The sequence below is a fragment of the Bos indicus genome, chromosome 22, assembly GCF_029378745.1.
Source record: "Bos indicus isolate NIAB-ARS_2022 breed Sahiwal x Tharparkar chromosome 22, NIAB-ARS_B.indTharparkar_mat_pri_1.0, whole genome shotgun sequence".
Lineage (NCBI taxonomy): Eukaryota > Metazoa > Chordata > Mammalia > Artiodactyla > Bovidae > Bos > Bos indicus.
In genome coordinates this window covers 12,622,607-12,647,637 of record NC_091781.1, presented here as the reverse complement: position 1 = coordinate 12,647,637, position 25,031 = coordinate 12,622,607, and the positions used below count along the sequence as shown (strand labels likewise).

The following is a 25,031-nucleotide window of genomic DNA, read 5'->3' as shown; positions in this document are numbered from 1 at the left end:
CTCTCATAAGCATCAGGGTGATGTCAGTACCCGGTGATCCTGGGCAATTGCCCAAGTTAAGAATTCTAGTGGTGATGGGAACCTCTTTGATTCTGTAAATGCAAAGCATATTCATGCCCATTCTCTAGTGTGATGCTAGAGGATGTCAATGAGCTATGAGGAAAGATAAGCCACATCCTGAAAGAAGAATTTGAGGTAAAAACAGGTATGAACCTACAACTGAACCCAAGTCCAATATCTAGTTGGGCCTAGGCCTTTGGAATCTAATCCCTTTTGATTATTCAAAAAAGACCATTTGGCAAGGACTTAATCTTATTAAAATATTTTCTAAAAATAAAATGTTCTAGGTGAAATAGCAGTTTAAACCACCTACAAAATCTAGGCATAGAGAGCAAAAAGGAAAAAATAAAACTGTCTCTTTTTACAGATAACATGACTATCAATGTAGAAAATTCCAGAGTCTACCCTCTCCCACAAAAAAAAACACTAGAATAAGTGAGTTTAGCAAGATCACAGGATACATGATCAGTATACAAAAATCAATTATATGTTTATACACTGGCAATGAACAATTGAAACTGAAAAAGAACTATTTTAATAGTACCTAAAAGCATGAAATGCCTACGTGTAAAGCGAACAATATGTGTAAGATCTGTATACTGCAAACCTCAGAACAAAAAGGAGCTAAATGAATGGGGAGATATGCCATGTATGCTTCTCCCCAAGATACTTACAAACTTAACACTATCCCATTCAGTGTTACCAGGATGTATTGTAGAAATTCACACACTGACACTAAAATTCCTATGGAAAAGTGGAAGAATGAGAACAGCCAAAAACAATTTCAAAAATGAAAATGAGTGTTGGAGAGTTTACATTAAACTGATTGTAACACTTACTATAAGGCCATAGTTAATGAAGCTGGTTAAAGAAAAAATACATAAATTAATGAAACAGAATAGAAAGTCCAGAAATAAATCCACACATGACCAACTGATTTTTGACAGAACTGCAAAAGTTATTCAGTGGAGAATCTTTCCAACAAATGATGCTGGAACAATTGAATATCTGTATGTAAAAAAAACTTGAACCTCAATCCACATCTCACACCATTTACAAAAAATTAACCCCAAATGGATAGTAATATAAAAGTTAAATTTTGAAATTTTGAAAAGAAAATATAGGAGAAAATCTTTGTGACCTTTGGTTAGGCAAAGAACTCTTACACACAATACAAAAAGCACACATACAATACAAAAAAAATGATATATAAAAATAAAAAATTAATAAGTTGGATTTAGCCAGGGTTTAAAACTTTGGTCCTTCACAGAGACACTGTTAAGAAAATGATAAAGTAAACCACAGATTAGGAGGAAATATTTGCAAAACATATATTTAACAAAGGGCTTATATCCAGATATATATTTTTATATATCTGATACATATAAAATAATTATATTATTTTACAATAATATAATTATAATATATTGTTATACAATAATACAATATTAAGACACAATAATAAAATAATTTGCTTTTTAAGTGAGCAAAAGATCGAGCACACACTTCACCAATAAATGTCTTTGGTGGATGATATATAAGTTCATTTAAAAAGCATAATTAATCAATAGGAAAGGCAAAATTAAAACTACAGTGAGGTACCACAGCTCTTATGTTAGAATGGACAAAATTTTAAAGGGCTTCCCTGGTGGCTCAGTAGTAAAGAATCCGCCCACCAATTCAGGAGACGCAAGTTTGATCCCTGGGTTGGGAAGATCCCCTGGAGAAGGGAATGACAACCCACTCCAGTATTCTTGCCTAGGAAATCCCATGGACAGAGGAGCTTGGTGGGCTACAGTCCCTGGGGTCACAAAAGAGTCAGACACGACTTAGGGACTAAACAAGAATAAAATGAACCCTTATGTTCACTGCAGCATTATTTATGAATAGCCAAGATATGGAAATAAGTGTCCATCAATGGATAAGTAAATAAACTGTAGAGCATATATATACACACACACACACATATACATACATGCATATAGTTGGCCAAAAAGCAAAAAGTTCATTCAGGTTTTTCCATAACATCTTGCAGGTATATGTATAGTATATATGTATAATAATCCATGTATGCAATGGATTATTATTCACCCATAAAGAGGTGTGGAATCTTTCCATTTGTAGCAACAGGGAAGGACCTGGAGGGCATTATGCTAAGAAACATAAGTCGGAGAAAGATGCGCATCATAGGATCTCTTCTACGTGTGGAATCTAAAAAAAGCAAACAACCAAATGAAAAACAAGCTGAGAGAGAGAATAGAGGCAGAGTAGGGAGGAGAAGTGGGTAAACTGTTTTGACTTTTTTTTTAGTTTAAATAAACTGAAGAACTTAAAATAATTTAAATAGTGAACACTTAAAACATTTTAAAATCAAACTACCAGGATTAAAAAAAGGAGTCTGATGGAGAGAGAGAAGGAAAAGCCAGAGGCACCTGGTGAAGTTTAAGAACAGTTGCTGTGGGAAACCTTAACAGCGCAAGCTGGGAGAAAAGCAGACTGTTGATAAGTTGGATGAGTCCACTGGTGATTTCAGAACTGGCTCTTTGTTTCCGTCATTGGAGAATAAACTCCATAAGAACAGATGGTCCAGACGCAGCTCCATCCAGCAGAGCTCAGCAAGCCCTCAGCACAGCCTCGCAGCCTGTGTCTCTGGTATTCTTAACCTACCCTGCTGCTGCTGCTGCTGCTAAGTCGCTTCAGTCGTGTCCAACTCTGTACGACCCCATAGACGGCAGCCAACCAGGCTCCCCGGTCCCTGGGATTCTTCAGGCAAGAACACTGGAGTGGGTTCCCATTTCCTTCCCCAACCTTCCCGAACCTCTGATTCTTTCCTCCTCAGAGTATGACTTGCCTTCATCTTAGCCCATTAATGGGTCTCTCTGCTTTCCAAAGCCAGACAGCTTTTTGTGCTCCCATCAGTGGCCCACCCCTCCACACACACTATGAAGGAGCCTTACTCTACCCACGATCTCTATATCCTCTCCTTTGTTTCTAGGCTCAGTCTCACTTCTGCATCCCTTCACATCAACTCTAAATGTACTTTAAGTTATGGTTAAAAAAAAAAAATCCAGAAAGTAAAATTGGCAAGCCTGCGTGTGTGGTGAGATGTTGGAAGTCAGACGGGGGCTTGGGTTTCCAGTGGGAGTGACTAGAGGGGCTGTGGTGTTATTTGCTGAGATTCTTGGTAAGAGGAAGAGTGGGAATTACTAAAGACCCAAAAGGCCTTTGTCAAAATTGTATAACCTCTAAAGGTCAGATCTCAAGAATGACACCATTTCTAAAAATAAGTCAATTTCAGGAAAGCCTTTTGTGACCTTCTCTTCAGGTGGAATTTAGTAGCTCTGCTTCAGAGTGAATTTTTTTCCCATTAACCTTCCTCCTACGCTTTGATTTAGGACAGTCAGTGTCAATAGAGTATTGCATGCATATTGCATAGTATGGTGAAGTAGTAGCCGTATTGCATTGCCTTAGGACCTTTGGGAACCTGAGAAGGGAGAATGAGTACCCCAGGAAGGGTTCAGATGAGTCTGGGATGTCACTGGACACTATGATTGAAGCCTGTCAGGTCCCCTGGTCCCAGGGAAGGGCAACAACTGAGGAGGAACAGCCTATAGAGGTGTCTTCTCTGATACCCACCGAGAACAGCTAACTGGGGGAGTCAAAATACACCACCACTCAAATATTTAAGTAAGGAAAACCAGCGAGGCTAAATCCAGACACATCTGTGTCTCAGAGGAGACTGGCTTTCACTGTCTTCCTCCTCCTGATGTCCCCCACCCAACACCCATCACGCAACTCACTGGGGATAGTGGGCTTGAAGCCACCACCATGGATGCCTTGCCATATTAAATTAGTTTCCTCTGCTCTCCACGTTTCCTCACCACGTCCATGTATCAAAACTTACCCGTCACAGGACCTTAGTACTCAGGCCCCTTCGGAAGGCATAAATTAACAACCAGATTACCTGGTATACAACTCCTGGTATACACACTTTTAGTGACTTAGCAGTCACTTACCAATCTGTTATTTCTCTTCACAAATTAACCTCAGCTCATCTATGTTGGGGGTGGGGTGGTTACTTGCTGAAAACGCAGCTCCCCTGACCTCAGCAGTGACCCAAGGAATTAGATTCTTTGTGAGCATTTTAACATTCCCCAGTTGATTCTTCTACCCACTGTAGTGTTCTTGCCTGGAGAATCCCAGGGACGGGGGAGCCTCGTGGGCTGCCATCTATGGGGTCACACAGAGTCGGACACGACTGAAGTGACTTAGCAGCAGCAGCAGTAGCAGTTGATTCTTCTATGTACTAAATCTGAAAACATCATGAGACATGCACACACTATTATACGCTATATAGTCTCTGAGCATCAGGGACTGATCAGAGACTGATCAGAGCATCAGTCTCTGAGCATATATGAGAATCTCAAATACAATTACCACCCACTGTAAACTTATAAAACAGGTTCATTTTCAAATACTAAAAGGATTAAAGAATTGGCTTGCCATGCGTGTGGGCAGAGAGTATATGGGAAATCCCTAACCTTCTGTTCAATTTTACTATGAACCTAAAACTAATCTGAAAAAGCCATCTATTAAAAAAAAACAACAAAAGGCTGACCTGCCTAAGATGGAGCTGATGAGCACTTGCTCTCCGGTTCATCTATTCTGTTGATAAGCATCACCCTCTTTGGTTGTTGTTCAGCCACCAAGCTGTGTTCAACTCTTCGGGACCCCACGGACTGCAACATGCCAGTCTTCCCTGTCCCTCACCACCTCCCAGAGTTTGCCCAAGTTCATGTCCACTGACTCGGTGATAACATCCAACCATCTCATCCTGTCGCCCTCTTCTCCGTCTCCCTCTTATCCTCTACTTATTCTAACCTAGCCTCTTTGAAGCCCCAAACAGGGAGCCGTTCTCCAGGTTCCCATGGCCCAATGCACATGCTGATTATGAGAGTTCTAGCGCATTTAGCCCTACACTGGGCTAACTATTCTCTCATTTGGTCCTGGTGAGTCACAAACAACCTGGTTGTTCCAGCTGCATCCCCATCCCCAACATAGTATGTGGAACTCTATGCATACGCAATCAAGCTTGTTGAATGAATGAATGGTCTTGCCATTGAGGTTAACATCAGATGAAGTGGGTTGTGGGGAGGGATGAATGATCTGGCTGACCCTCTCCTTTAGCACACACACAGATACCCCTGAGAGTCCCCATTCCTTCTCTCTCTGAGACACAGAAATCGGGGGCCTTGTTTATTCAATCTGTCACTGTGGTTCACATTCTGACTTTATAAATTAATCATTTCCAGCCCTATTAGACAAAGGAAGCAACCCATACTGCCACCTGAAGTATTGTACCAACAGCATCTTTGAGCAAAACAGGAGCCACACCAGGAGTTTCAAACCAGGGGATTTAATGCAGGGAACCGATGACACAGCGTTTGTAAGGCTGAATGAAGGAGGACCATTGAGATAACCCATTGGTAGTAAACACAGGAAGCAGCTACTAACCTGAGGGCTGGGGGGAGCAAAAGGGAAGAGATGGTGTTACCAGAACCTAGAAGCTTTGACGGGGGACCCCCCACGGCTGGTGCCTGGCCCTCTCTGGGGGCTGCTGCGCGGCTGCTGCTTGGCCTTCTGAGGGGGCCGCTGCTTGGCTGGTGGAGGTCGGACTTCTGGGCGGGGGCGTGGCTGACGTTCGGGCCTCGGAGGGGACCGTGGCTTGGCTGGTGCTCTGACCACCGCGGGGGGTGCAGCTGGCTGGCGCTTGGGCCTCTGAGGGGACGTTGCGCGGCGGCTGGTTCTGAGAGGGCCAAAAGAAGCTGCAGGCTGGGGCAGTGGCTCTCCTCTGCTGCCTAAGTGATGCTGACAGGAGCTGGAACAGGGAGGCAGCCCTGCTCCCCCTCCCGCCTTCCGGTCTCCCTCCAGTACCTTCCAAAGGCAGAGCCTAACAGGGAGCCGACTGCCAGGGGCTTGGGGGAAGCGCAGTTTGCAGAGAGCCCCGGCCCCAGCGTCACAGAGCAGAGCGGGAAGGGGGAACTCGGAGCCAGAGACAGAGGCCAACGCCCAGCCCAGGCGCCGGCGGCAGCACAGACCACTCACCTGGTCTTCTGGCAGGCGCAGCAGATCCAGTCCTCCTCTTTCTTCTGGTAGAAGCAGCCACTTTTACAGATGCTGTACTTGCGGTCCACGATCTCGCGTTTGGAATTGAGGAAGGTGAACGGCGGGCAGCAATGTATGCTGAAGTGCTCGGAGAACTTCTGGTTCTTGGAGAGTCTGGGGCCCTCCTTAACCACTTTCTGACTCATCTCACTGGGAAAAACAGTGAAGGGGGCAGGGGGAGTGGGGAGACATAAAACTGCACGTCAGGCAAGGGAGGTTTCTACTCAAGGAACCCACTCCCAGCCTCTCCCGTGGTCCCAGCTCACATTCAGAGCTGTCTTCCATCCTGAATCTAGGTCAGTTTCCTGCCCAGCTCTATGGAAAGGAGCTATTGAATACATTGTACTTTTAAAAAAAAAATTATTTTTAAAATTTTGAGTACAGTTGCTTTCCAGTGTGTGTTAGTTTCTACTGTACAGCAAAGTGAATCAGCTGTACATATACATGTGTCCCCTTTTTTGGATTCCTTTCCCAATTAGGTCACTGCAGACCATTGAGCAGAGTTCCTTGTGCTATACAGGTTATCATTAGCTTCCTATTTTATAGGAATCAACAGTATATATATGTCATAGTATATATATAGACATATATACATACATATATACATATATATGTCAATCCCAACCTTCCAATACATCCCATCCAAATTTTTTTTTAAATATTTATATGATTTTTAAAGGTTGCATTCCATTTACAGTCATTACAAAATTTTTGCTGTATCCCCCATGTTGCACAATACATCCTTATAGCCTATCTTACACCCAATAGTTTATGCCTAGGCAGTACAAGGGAAGAGTTTGTTAATTTCTACTTGTGTATTTTAAAATCATGTTTTCTGAAAACAGACTCTCTTTTCTCTTATGTGTTAGCCACTCATTTAAGACAGGAAAAAAATATTATAAAGCCAAATACATCTATGGCAAAATAATGTTATAGATTTAGGAGTGACTGTTTCTCTACAGAATCAAAAAAGATTTGTTATTAAAAACATAATTGCTATTCATACAATAAAATACTACACCAGAGAAACAACAGACTATAGACACACATCAACATGTTTGAATCTCACAAATATAATATTGAACAAAAGAAATCAGACACAAAGAAGTATAAGCTGTATGATTCAATTTATATGAGGTTCAAAAACAGGTAAAACTAGCCAAGTGCATGGTGCTAGAAATCAGAATATAGTTATATTTGGAGGAGGTGGGGTCTGAGAAGAGGCAGGAGGGAGCCTGCTGGAGCAGAAAATGTTCTGGATCTTGATCTGGGAGATGACTGCTGCTGCTGCTGCTAAGTCTCTTCAGTCATGTCTGACTCTGTGCGACCCCATAGATGGCAGCCCACCAGGCTCCCCCATCCCTGCGGTTCTCCCTGGATTCTCCAGGCAAGAGTACTGGAGTGGGGTGCCACTGCCTTCTCCAGGGAAATGACTACACAGGTGTATATGTATATAAAAGTTCAGTGACCTCTGTACTTCATTTTTGTGCATTTTACTGCTTACCTAAGTTAAAAGGGGGCTTCCCTGGTGACTCAGTCAGTAAAGACTCTGCCTGCAACACAGGCAACGTGGATCTGATCCCTGGGTCAGGAAGACGCCCTGGAGAAGCAAATGGCAACCCCCTCCAATATTCTTGCCTGGGAAATCCCATGGACAGAGGAGCTTGGCGGGCTACAGTCCATGGGGTCGCAAGAGTTGGACACGACTTAGCAACTAAACCACTACCTAAGTTAAAAAGGAAGAGCAAGAGGAGGAAGACAAGAAACTAGGGAATTTTGATTCTTGGAAAAATTATGAAAGGGTGGGTAAAATCTTAATTACTACAACATCCTTTGAGAAATGTGACACATGCAGAAATAGTCCTACCTAACACTCCAAAACATTGAAGCACACAGGGGACTTAAATGACTATTAATCAACAAGAGCCTACAGATAAACACAGGTAATGTGCATATATACTGGACACTGAGTGTGTTCTTGCGCTCAGCAAACTCAAAGTCAAGTTGCACACACAGGCATGCAATATGTCATTGCAAGACAGGATGATGTCAGCCAACAGAAAAAAGTACAAAGATCAAGGAAACCATGAGAAAGTGATGAATTCTTTGAAAACAGAGCAGATAATCTGGGTTGGGTTTTATTGCTGTTGTTTATTTGCCTGCTCCAAGTCTTAGTTGCGACATGTGAGATCTTCAGTTATGGCGTGTGGGATCTAGTTCCCCAACCAGGAATTGAACCTGGGCCCCCTGCATTGGAAGTACAGAACCTTAGCCACTGGACCAGGGAAGTCCTGGGTCTGGGTTTTAAGGAAGACTATGTTAAAAACAACTAAGTTACTCTGAAGGAATATTTTGATGTTTGTTTTCAGTTTCTTTTGTTTTTCATTCAAGTAGAGTTGATTTATAGTGTGTAATTTTTGTTGTTGTTTTTTGATGGGATTGTCTTCTGCTGTAGTTAGAAGTTAGGGCTGAGGAGCAAGTTGAGCGTAGTTATAAAAAGAAAATACATCCTTTTTCACCTCATAGACCTTGTAGAGTCCAAATTTTGTGTTACACCTGTTATATATGTTGCAAATGTTCTTTCCTGATGTTTCGCCATCGTGTATCATGTCAAAAAGAATTAATCTTTTTAAAAATGAATGGCTGTATCAGGTCTTAATTGCAACGTACAGGATCTTTCGATGCAGCAACTAGGGCCTCTCTCCAGTTGTGGCACACAGGCTTAGTTGCCCTGAGACATGTGGGATCTTAGTTCTCCAACCAAGGAACAAACCCTGGTCCCCTGCATTGGCAAGTGGATGCTTAACCACTGGACCACCAGGGAAGTTCCCCAAATTATTAATTTTTAGGTAATTCAGTTTCCCACTTCCCAGGGAGTTCAGTGGTAAAGAATTTGCCTGCCCGTGCAGGAGGCCCAAGTTCAGGCCCTGGGTCAGGAAGATCTGCTGGAGAAGGGAATGGCTACCCACTCCAGTATTCCTGTCTGGACAATTCCATGGACAGAGGAGCCTGGTGGGCTACAGTCCATGGGGTTGCCGAGAGTCGGACACAACTGAGCGTGCACACACGATACAGTTTCTTACTTGGGGTTTTATATTTTAGTTAGGAAAGTCTTCCTCACTTCAGAAGTTCTTAGTCATAGTCATGAATATCCCGTTTTGGAAGATAATCTTCTCTGAACCTCATTTTCATGTCTCTTTCTCTCTATAACTCCTCACTTCTATAGAGAAGTTACCAATAAATACTCTTTTTTCTCTGTTTCCACATCTCCTCCCCATCCGTGCACTTTTGTCTGGCTTCTGTTCCTATTTGCCCAAAGAGAAGTGCTTCCCATAAAGACCTCCATGCTGCCAGACCAGCCGTCTTCTTGTCTGAGCTCTCTTTCCATGTAAACACTTCCCTGTCTGGTCACTGACATTGTCTTAGATTCCCTCCACCATCTCTAGCACTTCCATCCCAGTATCTCTCATAGGCTCATCTGCTTTGTCCAAAACTTTTAATGTTAGAATTCTTCAAGGTACAACAAATACTAAATGATTAATAGGGTTGCTTCAAGCATCCAATTCAGCGTTTATTATATGTTCCAGTTGTACCAGGCACAGCCTCTGTAAAGAACACAAAGCTGAGTCATACTGAGTCCTGACCTCAAGAAATGTATCCACCAGCTGGGAAGACAGGCAAGGACGCACATGGCATGCTCATGAGTAACAAGGCCCATCTATTGAGCCCAAATATGTACACATCTCTGGATCAGATAGACATCCTGCTGACGGCGAGCTCACAGTGTACATGAGGAATGTTGCATAGATGTCAGTAAGTGCAATGCAAGGATGGCGTGCTCTGGAACACGAGAATGTGCTGAGCAATGGCACGGAGAGTCCACAAGAGCGGGGCCACGTGTCGGCTGGGGAAGCAGCTAGAATATAAGGGGAAACATTTCATCTCGCCCTGAGATTTGGACAGTCAGAGATAAGGGTTTGTGGAAGGATGGGAGCGATTGATTCCTAAGCAAAGATACAGCAAGGTGAATTGCAGTCACCCTGAGAGTCTGCCTTGTCTGCTGGCCAGTATGGGAGAGGTGATGGTGTCAGGACACGGGTGATGAGGTAACACAGTTACCCGTCTCTGTGAAGGCTCTAGCTCTTGTGGGTCATGCCATCAGCCAATCAGAAGTCTAAATCCAGGAGAGGGAGAGATCATCTCATTGGTCTGGGTTATCATGAGTTGAAGCATGCTCGCAACATCCGCATGGAAACGGACACCTGAAACTCAGGAGCCAGAGCTGTCGTCTCGAGGGTCCTTCCCCTCATGGAAAAGGCACCACCTTGGGAGTGGGTGTGGTAGATGTGAGCTGAGTGAGGAGCCATGCCAGGCGAGGCTCCCAGGAGCAGCAGTGGGCCTACCAAGCCCCAGGAAGAGGGTCTGGGGAAGAAGGAGCCTAGGGGCAGCCAGGGAGGTGGGAGGAGCCTCTTATGCTATGCTATGCTATGTCACTTCAGTCGTGTGTGACCCCATAGACAGCAGCCCACCAGGCTCCCCCATCCCTGGGATTCTCCAGGCAAGAACACTGGAGTGGGTTGCCATTTCCTTCTCCAGTGCATGAAAGTGAAAAGTGAAAGTGAAGTCGCTCAGTCGTGTCTGACTCTCAGCGACCCCATGGACTGCAGCCTACCAGGCTCCTCTGTCCATGGGATTTTCCAGGCAAGAATACTGGAGTGGGGTACCATTGCCTTCCCCGGGAGGAGCCTCTTGAAAGTCTCCAAATTTGCAGGAGGAGGACATGGATCATCAGTATTGAAAAAACTGCTTCGTACAAACAGGCATTTTTAGACCAGTGAGACCCTGAAGTTGCTTTTTAGGGTCTGATTCACTGTAATTACAACCCTGGTGATCTTCCAAAGCCTTACCAAACCCCACACACAGGCAAAGTCCAGCTCAGGTTTCTGCTCCCCTGGGAAATGATGAACTGAAACCCTCTTTAAGGTCACAGCACACGGAGACAATGCTACTCAGCTTTTCACAGGCAATTCAAACATCACCAGTCCCTCTAGCCTGCTCGGGTCATCTTGCCCCCTGGTGTTAGAGGGAGATTTTAAGTCTCCTGTGCTTCTGAATTCCCGCTCTGACTGAATTCTCAATTCCCACCCACCTGACAATATGCCTGGGCCCACTCTATACTCATTAGACCCCTGCCCAGAGAGTTCTCAAATTATTCCCTGACAACTCTCCTTACTCGACTCCTTACCCACCATGGCCAGCAGGGGGCAGCCTCACCACTTGTTACTCATTGCCGCTACTGCTGCTAAGTCGCTTCAGTCGTGTCCGACTCTGTGCGACCCCATAGATGGCAGCCCACCAGGCTCCCCCGTCCCTGGGATTCTCCAGGCAAGAACACTGGAGTGGGTTGCCATTTCCTTCTCCAACGCCTAAAAGTGAGAAGTGAAAGTGAAGTCTCTCAATCATGTCCGACTCTTAGCGACTCTATAGACGGCAGCCCACCAGGCTCCTCCGTCCATGGGATTTTCCAGGCAAGAGTACTGGAGTGGGGTGCCATTGCCTTCTCCGTGTTACCCATTGAGTGTGTTCTAAAGGGGAAAGCAGTTCTCTTCCCTGGAACCCTGACATTCTAGAGAACCAGCTGAAAATTCACCCAGCTTTAACACAGCACTTCCCGCCTTCCTTTAGTAAAATGTTTACAGTCGGTGGAAAGTCTCTGGCTACTATTGCCTATGGAAGCAGAAATACTGCATTTGGTTGGGGTACATGGTTAATTGGTTTTACATACTCCTCCAACTCTGCCCACACCACGCCCCAGCTTAAGAATGCTAAGATCCTTGTGCTGAGCCATAGCAACAACAAGCCATCCTTTCCCGCCACACCAGGCTTCCAAGTAAATTAGTTGTGTCGTTCAGTCACCCAGTCATGTCCAGCTGTTTGTGACCCCATGGACTGCAGCACGCCAGGCCTCCCTGTCCCTCACCATCTCCCAGAGTTTGCCGAAATTCACGTTCATTGCATCAGTGATGCCGTCCAGCCATCTCATCCTCTGACGCCCTCTTAGTTGTGACTACAGGCAAACAGGGCTTCCCAGGTGGCTCAGTGGTAAAGAATTTGTCTGCCAATGCAGGAGACGCAGTTCAATCCCTGGGTCGGGAAAAGCCACTGGAGGAGGAAATGGCAACCCACTCTAGTATTCTTGCCTGGACAGTCCCATGGACAGAGGAACTTGGAGGGTTATGACTAGTCCATGGGGTTACAAAGAGTCAGACGTGACTGAGCACACACGCACAGGCAAATAACTAATGGGAGAGGGGATACTTCAGGCTTCCTGAGACCCTGTTCTATGGTGGTTGTTTTATATTCTTTATCTCATTTTTCTAATATTGCGTAATCATCAACAAACTAAAGATGAGGTAGGCTAAGGAACATGACTAAGTTCAAAAAGCCAGTGAGAGGCAGATGGGGATTTGAACTTAGGTCCCTGTAACTCCAGCTTCCGGTGCTGTCTGACCAAGCTCAACACCATCTGAGCTCCCTGTGCTCCCGGGGGAGCAGGTGTCCAGGCGATGGGACCAGCCTGGACTATGAGGGCCCACAGGTGGGCCCAAGGATGGGATGCGGGCACAGAGATGCACGGGCCTGTGTCCCAGAGTGACAAACACCAGAAGCTGGGGAAACAGCTCCCTGAAGAAAGGCAGAGGGTGGAGTCTGGAGACATCACAACCCCCTGCCAGAGCCCAGGGTGGAATGTAAATGTATTTTACTCCCTAGGGGAGTAGGACCCGCAGGTGCTTACGCCATCCCTCCCCAACCAGCCCTGAGGTGGTTTTAAGACCTATTTTCACTGTTGAGAATTAGAAAGCCTGGATAAAGGAAAACAATGAAAATTCCTAAATTACTATCTCATAGTTAACCACTTATAAAATACTTGAACATTTTTTTTTGCCTTGAGAATTTTACGTGTAAATATATAGTTAATAAAGTCACACCATACCTTATATACTTTTCAAGTTATATGCTTGAAAAATCAGTCATTTTTTAAGTCTTATAGATACAGATGTAATAGTACTTGTAGCATTTTCTTACACCTTTTAAAATCTGTAATAAATTTATAGTCACAGTCCCCTTTATGGTTTATAACATATATTTGCATATTCTCTCATTTTCTTGATTAATCTTGACAGAACTTATCCCCTTTGTGACTTAAAAAAAAAAAAAAAAAACTCTTGGTTTTCTTGCTTGTCTTTGCTCTTTTTTTCTAGTGCATTAATTTCTGAGTGCATTTATTATTTCTTTTTTTTTTTCAGTTTTCTTTCGGGTTATGTTCTTGTGCTTTTTCTCTATTCTTTTTTATTTTTCTCTATTCTTGAGTCATACTCTTCTCACATGTGCATTTATGACTGTAACATTTACTTACAACTTCAGCTGCACACCACAATCTTAACAAAAATTTTTCAGTTTCTCTTCATTTTGAATATGAATAAGTTCTTCTTTGATTCATCAATTATTTTTAAAAATCTACTGTAGAATTTCCAAGTGTATGAAGCTATTTTTATTACATTGACTTCTGGCTTTAAGGCATTCTAGGCAGAGTGGTCTGAAGACAGTGACTCTTTGAACTTGGTTGAGTTTCATGTGTTCAGAGTCAACATTTTAAAATGTTCCATGTGTACTTTGAAAGACTGTGCATTTCCAGAAACAATTTGGAATTATCTAGCAACCCACTTCAGTGTTCTTGCCTGGATAATCCCAGGGATGCAGGAGCCTGGTGGGCTGCTGTCTATGGGGTTACACAGAGTCGGACACGACTGAAGTGACTTAGCAGCAGCAGCAGCAGGGAAGATAGGAATGTGAACAAGCTACAGTCTAGTAATTTATTCTGGGCACAGACTACAGTCTAGCAATTTATTTTTGGATCATAGCTCAGCCTTGCTGATAGAGCCCCTTGGTGGAGCACAAAGCTGAAGGAGCCTGAAGCACTGATGAGAGTCCTTCTAGACCTGGACCCCTAAGTGCTGATCACCTTTTATGGGAGAGACAAACCAACTTCCACCTTGTTTAAACCACTATTTCAGCTACATGTGGTGAAATACAGTTCTGACTCAGTACACTCAGTTCTCTCACCTTAAAAATGTGTCTTAGTCAATTTGGGTGTTATAACAGAAACACCATAAACTGAGCAGCTTATGAACAATAGCAATTTATCTCTCATAGACTAGAGGCCGGGGAGTCTGGGATGAAGGTGCTGGCCCATTCTGGGTCTGGTGAGAGCCCACTTCCTGGCTCACAGATGGTGGGATGAACAAGGGAGTCTCTGGGGTCTCTGTAATAAGGGCACTAATTCCATCCGTGAGGTCTCCACCCTCATAACTTCCCTAAGGGCCGACCTCCAACTACCATCACACTGGGGGTGAGATTTCAAAATATGAATTGTGGGAGACACAAGCGGTCAGTCCATAATAGAAATAACAAATAATATTTAGCTCAGAGGGCCTTTGATAGTATTAAATAAAATAAATAGGATACAAACCTAGCACTACCAAATATAAGTAACTTGCTTCATAAATTCCATTTTCCTTTCACCAAGAATTCATTCAAACGGCATGTCTAATCCCACTGACTTCTTCAGGCACGCTCTTTTTGTATCTCACATGACATTTAACTCAAGCATTAATTACATGCTTAATAAAGTAAAGACATCTTTATTTACTTTTGCGACTAAAAGCAGATCATTATAAACACTACATGTGTTTTCACAAACTGTACCACCTAATCGCAGAGAAAATATAAACTGATAGGATGAAGAGAAAAAATGACTTAATTTGAAACTGTAAAATTATCATCTCTTCCAGGCTTTCCAGATGTCTCCATATACTCTAAAACTAAAGAGGAGGGGAAAGTGAAGCAGGTATTTGAACAAGGAGAAAAAGTAAGTAAAGGAAAGGAGCCAAAGGGAGAACAAGAACCTCCTCTCACTATTTCTTGAGCACCTACTATGCTCCAGATGCTTTCTGTTGTTTCTACACGTGCTCTTAGCCAAAAGGCTGAGGAGCGACCTGTCATTTCCAATTCCCAGTATAACCTTCCAGGTCGTCTCTACTGTCCCCCTGTTACAGCTGAGGAAATTGAGACCTGAAGAAGTTACATAAACTCTCCAAAGTTGTATAGTAATGATAACAATAAAAATGATAGGAAACCCATAATGTCCAGTATGCCTACTGACTACCTAGTATCTGCACTGCCTTCTGTAACAAACCTTGCTGATTTGCCCTGTTAAATACACATAACTTCCTATGTGACCACATTCTGGCCAAGAAGACGCAGGCAAAAGTCTGGATACTTGACCTTTTCCTTCAGTAATAAGGCTTTTACTCAGTAAGGGACTTTCCCCTGGTGAGGGCATTCAGCCCAACCCGCTCTTCCTGGCCCCCAAGGGGCAAGATTACTTCAAGCCTTTGGACCTTGAGCCTTAGGGCTCCTTCCCCTACTTCCTTCCCACGTAACAATTAACACAGCAAATGTTTCTAACACCTTGGAGTTCAGCCCAAAGTCAAGTCACTTCCCAAGGGGGCTTTCCAGAACCTTCCTTTCCCCCAAGGAGAAGTGATCACTACTCCCTGTCTTGTGCCCTAGCCCTGTAAGTGAAAAGTGAAGTCTCTCAGTCGTGTCCGACTCTTTGCAACCCCATGGACTGTAGCCCACCAGGCTCCTCCGTCCATGGGATTTTTCAGGTAAGAGTACTGGAGTGGGGTGCCGTTTCCTCCTCCAGGGGATCTTCCCCACCCAGGGAACAAACCTGCATCTCCTGCATTGCGGGCAGACGCTTTACCCTCTGAGCCACCAGGGAAGCCAGCCCTGAATGTTGTGCATAACTCTAGGAGAGCATCTGGAACCTGGAAGGCTGCCCTTGTTCCGTGCCTTATTCAGAGCAGGTGTTCCGTAGATGCTGAATATCAAGAGCGTGAACAAAGGGTACCTCTCACGGCTTCTGCAGGGGCCCTCAGACTGTCACTGCCTGTCCCCAGATGCTCTTTCGTGGTCCCCATGTCCCTCGGGGACCTCTGCTCTGATTCAGACGGCAGGTCTGCTTAGTGAAAAAGGCAACACAGGAAGGGACTTTTCCAACTGATCTTGAAAGTTATAGAACTGGGCTCTTTAGGAAAAAATAAAAGACTTTGTGAACCCACTACACTTTTGCTTTTCTTTCTTTTTAAAAAAATTTTATTGAAGTATAGTTGCTTTACAAAGTTGTGTTAATTTATGCTGTACAGTGAAGTGACTCAGTTATATATTCTTTTTCACATTCTTTTCCATTGTGGTTTATCACAGGGTGTTGAATATAGCTTCCTACACTATACAATAGGGCCTTCTTGTTTATCTGTGCTATATACCACTGTTTGCATCTGCTAATCCCAAACTCCCAACCCTCCTTCCCCTCTCCCCTCTCCCCCTTGGCAACCACAAATCTGTTCTCTATGTCTGTTTCATAGATAAGCTCATTTGTGTCCTATTTTAGATTCCACATAGAAGTAAGATCACATGGTACTTGTCTTCTCTTTCTGACTTACTTTGCTTCGTTTGATAATCTCTAGGTTCATCCGTGTTGCTGCAAATAGCATTATTTCATTATTTTTTATGGCTGAGTGATAGTCCATTGTATATATGTACCAATCTTCTTTATCCATTCATCTGTTGATGGACATTTAGGTTTTCTCCATGTCCTGGCTATTGTAAATGGTGCTGCTGTGAACATTGGGATGCATGTATCTTTTTGAATTATAGTTTTGTCTGGGTATATGCCTATTTTTGGCTGAGCACTGAAGAATTGATGCTTTTGAACTGTGGTGTTAGAGAAGACTCTTGAGAGTCCCTTGGACTGCAAGAATATCCAAGCAGTCAGTCCTAAAGGAAATCAGTCCTGCATATTCATCGAAAGGACTGATGCTGAAGCTGAAACTCCAATACTTTGGCCACCTGATGCGAAGAACTGACTCATTGGAAAAGACTCTGACGCTGGGAAAGATTGAAGGCGGGAAGAGAAGGGGACGACAGAGAATGATATGGTTAGATGGCATCACCGACTCAATGGACATGAGTTTGAGTAAACTCTGGGAGTTGGTGATGGACAGGGAAGCCTGGCATGCTGCAGTCCATGGGGTCGTAAAGAGTTTGACACGAGTGAGCGACTGAACTGAACTGACTGATGCCTAAGAGTGGGATCGCTGGATCATGCAGTTATTCTATTTTTAGTTTTCTGAGGAGCCTCCATGCTGTTTTCCATAGTGGCTCTGCCGTGCTACATTCCCACTAACAGAGTAAGAGGGTTTCCTTTTCTCCACACGCTCTCCAGCATTTATTATATGTGGTTTTTAATGATGGCTATTCTCACCAATTGTGAGCATATTACGCCTTTTTTTTAATCCCATGGACAGAGAGGCCTAGTGGGTTACAGTCCATGGGGCCGCAGAGTTGGACAGGACTGAAGTGACTTAGCACGCAGAGATGGCACTCGCATATCCGTGTTCCCACCAGTGTCCTGGGGATTTTTAAACACACTTTCACTATTCCCTGAGACACTGCAGGTGAAAATGAGAATCACGAACATAAAATGGATTTTCTTCCTTCTGTTCATCCATTCCTAACATCTTTTTTAAAAGGCAGTTGGGGTGTGGGTAATTTTAATAAAAGCAGCCTGTGGCCCTCAGCTGTGGATGGTCCTCTGGAAAGACAGTGCAAGTAGTAAGTTGCCACGCTAAACGTCCATGGGATCACAGGAAGTCGGACATGGAAACGGGCATAGGCGCTACCGAGTGAACGGGGCGCGCAGGTTACAGTACACGTCTCCAATTCTTGTCAATCAGATCCCTCAGCACCGTGAGCAAGAGCCTGCCCTTGTCTTGTGATTAGAGAACTCAGCGTGGGAAGGACAGGAGGCAGCCTTCACCCTGACTACCCAGGGCCTGAGCCCTCTGAGAGAACAATATTCTGGCTTCAGATATCAAAACTCTAAAGGAGGAAAATGATCAGTCCTAAGACCCCTTAATATGTTACGTGGATTAAGGAGAAGAAAGTTTAATATATACTTGGTAATTTAAGTTAATAAAGCAGTAAGTTTCAGATGTATTAAAAGTAAGCTCAGTTGTACCTATATATATATATACATATATATATATATATATATATGACTTTTTCATTGCTCTGTATTTGTACAAGTAATACAATACTATAAGAAAGGATAGGGGAGGGGGAATGAGAACCTCTGAACGCATACCGCCTCGATTATTTCCGGCATGAATTGTCTCTTGCTAACAAGTAGTCAAAGTTCAGCTCCTTATCAGGACTATTCCTTGCCTCCCTCCATTCCTTCTGAAGGTAGACAAGAGTATGGAGACGCTGAGAGTCCTGGGGCAATGAGGGAAGGCGAGGCTGGTCCTTGTGGTGTCTGCCCTCCTGGGCTCTGTCATAGGTGCCTTGCGTGGCCTCACCTAGCCCCTTGCCATGAATGACAAGTTGCTGCTGGCTACTTGACCCACCAAAGCCACTGGCCATCAGGACCCCGACTCAGCAGCCTCCTAACCTGGTCTAGGCATCAACTCCTCAAAATTGCTAAAGGTAGGCGTAGAGACTGAGCAGGAAAGGAAGCCCAGCAATGAACAGGACATGCAGATAGACTGAACACAGGCAGGGAGGAGGGACAAACAGGATTTCTCCAAGACATATTAAGTTAGGTGATGAATCATTTAGCTAAGGTTTAGGGATGAGAAAAGGGAATAGTCAAAAATTTCGTCTGAGGCATGTTAAGTTGGAAGAACTTATGAAGTCTCCAAGCAGCTATGAAAGAGAGTGATTTGGCCACATGGGTCAGATCTTGAGAGACAGAGAAAGGATGAGAAATAAATTTAAGAGTATTTGATGCTGGATGAGATTTATAGCCAATGGAACACAGAACACCCTGGGAGAAAGGGAGTATAAGAAAGGGGAGAAAAACTGGAAAACGTTTCATTCACAATAGCAACAAGAATCTTCAGATACCTAGAAGTAAAGCAGAAATTAAAATGTGTAAATCCTTGTGGGGAAAAAATTCAGTATCCATTCTTGATAAATATCCTTAGTGGAAAAGGAACAGGAAGTCCTTAACATTATAATAATGGGCTAGCTACTAAAATATCCACAGTAACAGCTTACTGCTGGTAAAATCTTAGAAACACTTTCATACAAATCAGACACCCCAAGGAGGGTGCTGTCAACACTACCATTCAACATGGCACCTGAAATCCTAACTAGTACAAATTCGAAATAAAAAACTGTGAGACTCCACAGATTGTTAGAACTTAAAGTCCAGCGAGATTTCTGGACCCACGATCTATATGCAGCTGCTGCTGTTCCGTCGTGCTGAGTCGTGTGCAACCCTTTGTGACCACTATGGACTGTAGTCCACCAGGCACCTCTGTCCATGGGGTTCTCCAGGCAAGACTACTGGAGTGGGTGGCCATTTCTTTCCCCAGGGCATCTTCCTGACCCAGGGATCAAACCTGCATCTCCTGCTTGGCGGGAGGATTCTTTACCACTGAGCCACCTGAGAATACACCAAAATCAAAATCATTTCTCTAGGTCAGGAAGAGCCAGTGTGAAAATGTAAAATAAGAGGAGCCATTCACACTGAGTACAAAACCACAGGACACCTACTGGTAGATGTATATCTGATAGAAGAAATGCAAGACTTCCATGAAGGAATCTGCAAGGCTACAATAGAAATAAGTATGCTGAAGATCTCCTAATACATGTATAAACTTAATGCAATTCCAATAAAAAGCAGATTTTCATGGAATTAGTAAGATGATTTTATGATTCTTATGAGCCCAGACAATTTTGAATGAGAACAGGGTCTTGCCCTACCAAGCATTAGCACTAGTCATGAAATATACTAATTAAAACAGTAGAGTAGTGGTTTGGGAATAGACCAACAGATCAGTGGTACAGAACAGAGCGCCTGGAAACAGACTCACATATGTATAGAAGCGTGGTTCATGACAGAGGCGGCATTTTTTAAACTATTCAAAAGGGAGACAAAAGATCCCAACAAGAAAAATGATAGCAAACACGTGTGATGGAAGCCAGGTACTATTTAAAAGGGCTTTATGTATTTAACTCACTTAATCCTCATGACCTCACAATAGCCCCACTTGGCAAATGAGCAAGCCAAGGTACAGAGAAGCCGAATAACCCACTGGAGGACATAGAACTAGAACACAGGAGCCCTAAGATACCAAGCAAAGTAGACTAATCTCTATTGCTAATCTTCACAGCATACAGCTTCTAATACAGCAGACGTGAAGAGGAGGGAAGCAAGTCAAAGATTATGATTTTTATAGAATAAAACATACTGTGCAGTTACAAGTTTAAAACCCTATGCCAGTAGAGAAGAAAATATACAAACACATAAAAGTGTAGTTTTAATAATCAGAATATTTAAGAAAAAACAAACTACAATTTTTTTTAACAGCCAAATAATAGAAAGAGAAGATTCTTTAAAAGCCAATAATCATATACAAATATGTTTAACTCTAAAGGACTCTAGGAAAGAGACAGTAACAGCAAGGGGATGTCAATTCACACCCTTGTGATTGGCCCAAAAATGGGATTGGCACCTTCTGTGGTCAAGGCACTGTCCCAGGCTGCCAGAGCCCAGGCTTCCTTCAGGAGAGGAACGCACCTGGGTGCTTTGCCCAGGAGCTTTTCCAGGATAAAAGCTGCGACTTTGAAAGTTCCACTGCAGGCCTGGGCTTCTTTCACCGAGCCTTCCCACAGCCTTCTGCAGCCTGCCCAGCCTCAAATCCTCTGCTGTGAAAACCATTATCGCTGAGCAGCAAATTCATTCCATGTTCACCACCTCCCTTAGAGATCTTGAATGTTTCTTAAACCTTGCGAATTCTCAGGTCAGGGGCTAATGCTTGCCTCTGCGAGCAGCTTTACATAGTAAAAGGCAGCGCCTTCCGTGTTTGTCCACAGCAGCAAAAACACAACGAGGGAAAAGAACTTTGCTTGTAACTACTAAAGGCTGTTTCTAAGGATGGCTGTATCCATTTGTCCTTGCCTATTCATTTGTCGCCTTAGCAACCAAAACGTTTACTAATTAGTACAGTGAATGTTGAACAGTAGATTCTTGTTGGGAAACCAGTGCCCCAGTAATGGAAACTTTTCATACAGATATTTCTTTTGAATCAGAGTGCGTTTCCACAAACAGCAACATCCTGCCAAAATCCAACACTGATTTGCAGAGCTGCTGAGGCTTGAAAACATCACAGTAATAAGAGGATGCTGATGTCTTGAAGTTGGTGACTAATTTTGGAAGACGAAGCCCTCACTGCTTTACTTTATTTCCAAGTGATAAAGACAAATTAAAGTGGCCTCAGGACCACACTGCCCACGGACAACTATCTCACAGATTCATGCAAAAGCCCTTTCTGATTGAACAAAGTCTGCCCAATCCCAGCTAGGATACCAACCCAAGGGAATGTCAATTCACACCCCTTGTGATTGGCCCAAAAATGGGATTGGAGGATGACGCTGTGGAAGGAAGGGGGAAACGCAGTCAATCAGAGCATGGGGAGGGGCATGGGTTGGCATCCTTAGCACAAAGATACATTTAGCAGTCTGAGGGAGAAGGGCTACATGTATATGTATGGCTGAGTGGCTCTGCTGTGCAACTGAAACTGTGGCAGCACTGTTAATGGGCTATATCCCAATATAAAATAAAAAGTTTTTAAAAGATTATATGTTTAGCAAATGTTTTAGGAGTCAAAACCTTCCTTATTATAGTGGAGCTAAATAAACATGTAAGAAATGCATTAAGTTTCTGAAAGTTATTTTAGTAACACAATGTTCATTTTTTTAACATCTGAAATTACAGAGTGCGTTGTTTTAATCCTGTGAATTTACACTGGAATTGAATGTGAATGAGTAATCTCATGCTTTTCTATAGAAGAGGGCAAGCAAGTCCAAGAGAAGGAACCAAAAGCATAAGGCTGTCTCCTCATTTAGCCATTCCCTTACTCAAAACCACAGAGACTCTTCCCAGTTACAGAGCAAAGTCCTTGCTTCTTAGTTAATATGGCACATAAGACTCTTCATCATCTGGGCCCTGTCCACCTCTCTCCCTTCTCTCCCCTCCCCAAACCCACACACTTCTATAGGTCAGAAACATCATCCTGTGATCAAAAGATGTGCCTGTTTCCTTTTCCTGGAATGCGTTTTCCCCATGGTGGCTGTGTAGTAAACCACTATTCACTCTAGACAACCCGCGTGGTTGCTTGGTCAGGGTGGGCTGGCGGGGGCGGGGGTGGGGTCGGCAGGAGACCACCCCCCGGCTGGCGACCTGGCACCACTGGGTACATTTCCAACGTGGCAGTGCCTTCTGATCAAGGCCCAGCCCGTGGACTGTGTGAGGCCAGTATGGATCTTCCCCGAGTTGGGTTGCTTGGGAATGCAGCCCAAAGTGGGTGGTAAACTCCATCTAAGGCTAAATAACAAGCACGAGACCTATTGTCAACAAGTACGGTAGGAAAGTTGAAAAGAACCAAGTAACCCAGCTAAGGTCCCAGCCCAGCAAAGGATCCTCTCTCCTCTGGGAGGTAATGTGTATGTACTTCTGTTGGTGAGCACATCACACTGTTATAATAGTGTGGCCGTGTGTCTGAACCTCCACTTGGACTCTGTGAGGGAAAGGTTTCCGTCTGAATCCTCAGGATTCTGCCACTGCTTCTGCTCAAAGAATGAGTATTAACTGGGATCAAGTTAGGAGTGACCCCTGGGATATCATGTAGGACTCAAGCTGCTTTTGTCAGATTCCCAGCAAGGCTATTTTAAGAAATAAGGCCTTAACATAAAATAGTTATATTATTATTATTTCATTTTTTCAAGATGTGAAAAATTGTTTGTCTTTCTTAATCCAGTGTTTGTGATACAAAAAATAAAGATGTTTCTCTTTCTCTGTGAAAATGATGGGGTTCTGAATGCACACAAACATAGGTAACACAAATCCTCTCTCTCATAATTCCTTCCAGAATGATGGAGAAGGAAACCAATCTTCCAGATTTGCACTGTCGTATTTAAAACCCCAAATGTTGATTTGGCCTGTGGTCATAGTGGGGTGGTGGAGGTGCTGAAGAAGAGAACCTAAATTAGCTGACTGACGGATTTATCGCTCCACTCAGAATGTTTAACATGCTTTGGGTTCTGCCTTGGGTTTTCAAAGGGCATCAGTCTCAGGGAGACCAAGAAACCAGGCTAGAGATAAGCCGATTATCAACCACACCTTTTCCCAAATTTTGTGTCCAAGGTCACCATCTGAGTCAGCCAACAGCGGTGATACTTGTGGACTTCCTCAGCTCGATGAAATGCCACTTATCTTTGTTCCCTTTCGCAATTTGTATTTACCATATTTTATTGAATTCATTCACCTCTTCCAAGAGAAGCAAGAGCTGTCGAGGGTGACTCCGAGGTATATAGTTTGAGCGGCTAGGTCAGTGGTAGGAGCCCCTACTGGAGGAGAAGTTTTGAGAGGAGAGGCTAAATCATGAGTTCAGCTCTAGATGCATTCACGTTGAAGTGTTTGAGGGGCATCTAGATGGCAACATCAAGTGGAGAGTTCAGAGAAATCTGGGCAGGAGATGGAGTTCGAAAGTTGCCAGAGTGCATGGTGACTAAAGCCATGGGATAAATAGACTTGCCCAGGTGGCAGATCGTGGCCTGAGAGGGGAGCATGGCCGTGTGCCGGGGCACTCCCACACTTGCAGGTCAGGTGGAGGGGCAAAGTGATTGACCAAGGAAGAAGAGAAGAATCAGAGAGGAAGGAGGGAACCCAGAGCATGCGGCATGCTGGGAGCCAGGGGCAGGAGCGTTTAAACAGAGGGAGTGGTCAGAGCTGTATGCAGAGTGATTCTGAGATGTGGTGAGATAGAAAACCAAAAAGAGTACATTCGCTTAAGGGATAGGGAGATATTTGGTGAATTTAACAGGAACCGTCTCCACGGAGTGGTTGAAACAAGTTACACTGGTGGCCCAGTCGAGGTCACTGACCATTAATTTGCAGTGATACCAAGCCGCCTGGTGTTTTTCTCCAAATGTTCGCAGCAGCCCGGGTGGAGACACAGAGAAGACGCATAGGTGCATCCAGGGTTGGGGTTTGCTAGAGAATGTGCAGAAGAATTGAAGTGATAAACCCTAGAGTCTATTCATAATAGAAAGAAAGGCCGAAAGGAGTGATTGTTGAATGGATGGGTGAATGCATTGATGAAGGGATAAGTAAATGGATTCATAGATGGATGGGGAGATGAAGGGGCAAGTCAATCCGAAGCACCTGGTGAAAGAATGGTTGTAGTGGGGCACTTAACAAAGTTGAAAGAAAGGAAGGTTGTGAATCAGGTGCTAGCTAGATGTTTGCGCGATTTGATTCAGAGAGGAGAGTTTCGAGTATTGCTAAGTTCCAGCATGGCAGCGGATGGATGCGGCAGAGTGCATAATTCCCTGGAGTGGTGAAGAGTTTATTCACACAGACACTAACGTCGTCTAGGTGGGTGCAACTGAAACGGAGAGGGAGTGGGGGAGCACGGAATCTGGTAACAAAACTATCAGTGAATGACAAGGAGTGACCGGGAAGTCAGATGAAGACTGACGCAGGGGATGCAGCACAGCTTCAGGTTACGGAGAAATGACGAGGGAGTGAAGGAGCCGCGGTCTGAATGTGGCATGGGGAGGATGCTGCCTTGCTCTCAAATCTGGAGCTTCTCGGAGTGTAAAATGGTCCT

At 44.1% G+C, this 25,031-nt stretch overlaps 1 protein-coding gene across 7 annotated transcripts in view; it reads right to left on the bottom strand.

The window, feature by feature from the left end:
- MOBP (myelin associated oligodendrocyte basic protein) overlaps positions 1–25,031 on the bottom strand; it is a 45,114-nt gene that overhangs the window by 15,602 nt on the left and 4,481 nt on the right. For 2 of the 7 annotated variants that reach the window (XR_011562935.1, XM_070776109.1), the window contains exons 3-4: positions 6,166–6,375; positions 5,621–5,866 (exon numbers count right to left, since the gene is read on the bottom strand). Coding sequence is in view for 3 of the 7 variants with exons in the window: in XM_070776109.1 (XP_070632210.1) it covers positions 5,621–5,866; positions 6,166–6,371 (452 nt within the window). In the remaining 4 variants the exon portion in view is untranslated. Of the gene's footprint in view, positions 1–4,344; positions 4,373–5,574; positions 5,867–6,165; positions 6,376–25,031 lie in introns of those variants that run through there. The other 5 variants (XM_070776110.1, XM_019985152.2, XR_011562936.1 and 2 more) reach the window with 5 other exon arrangements.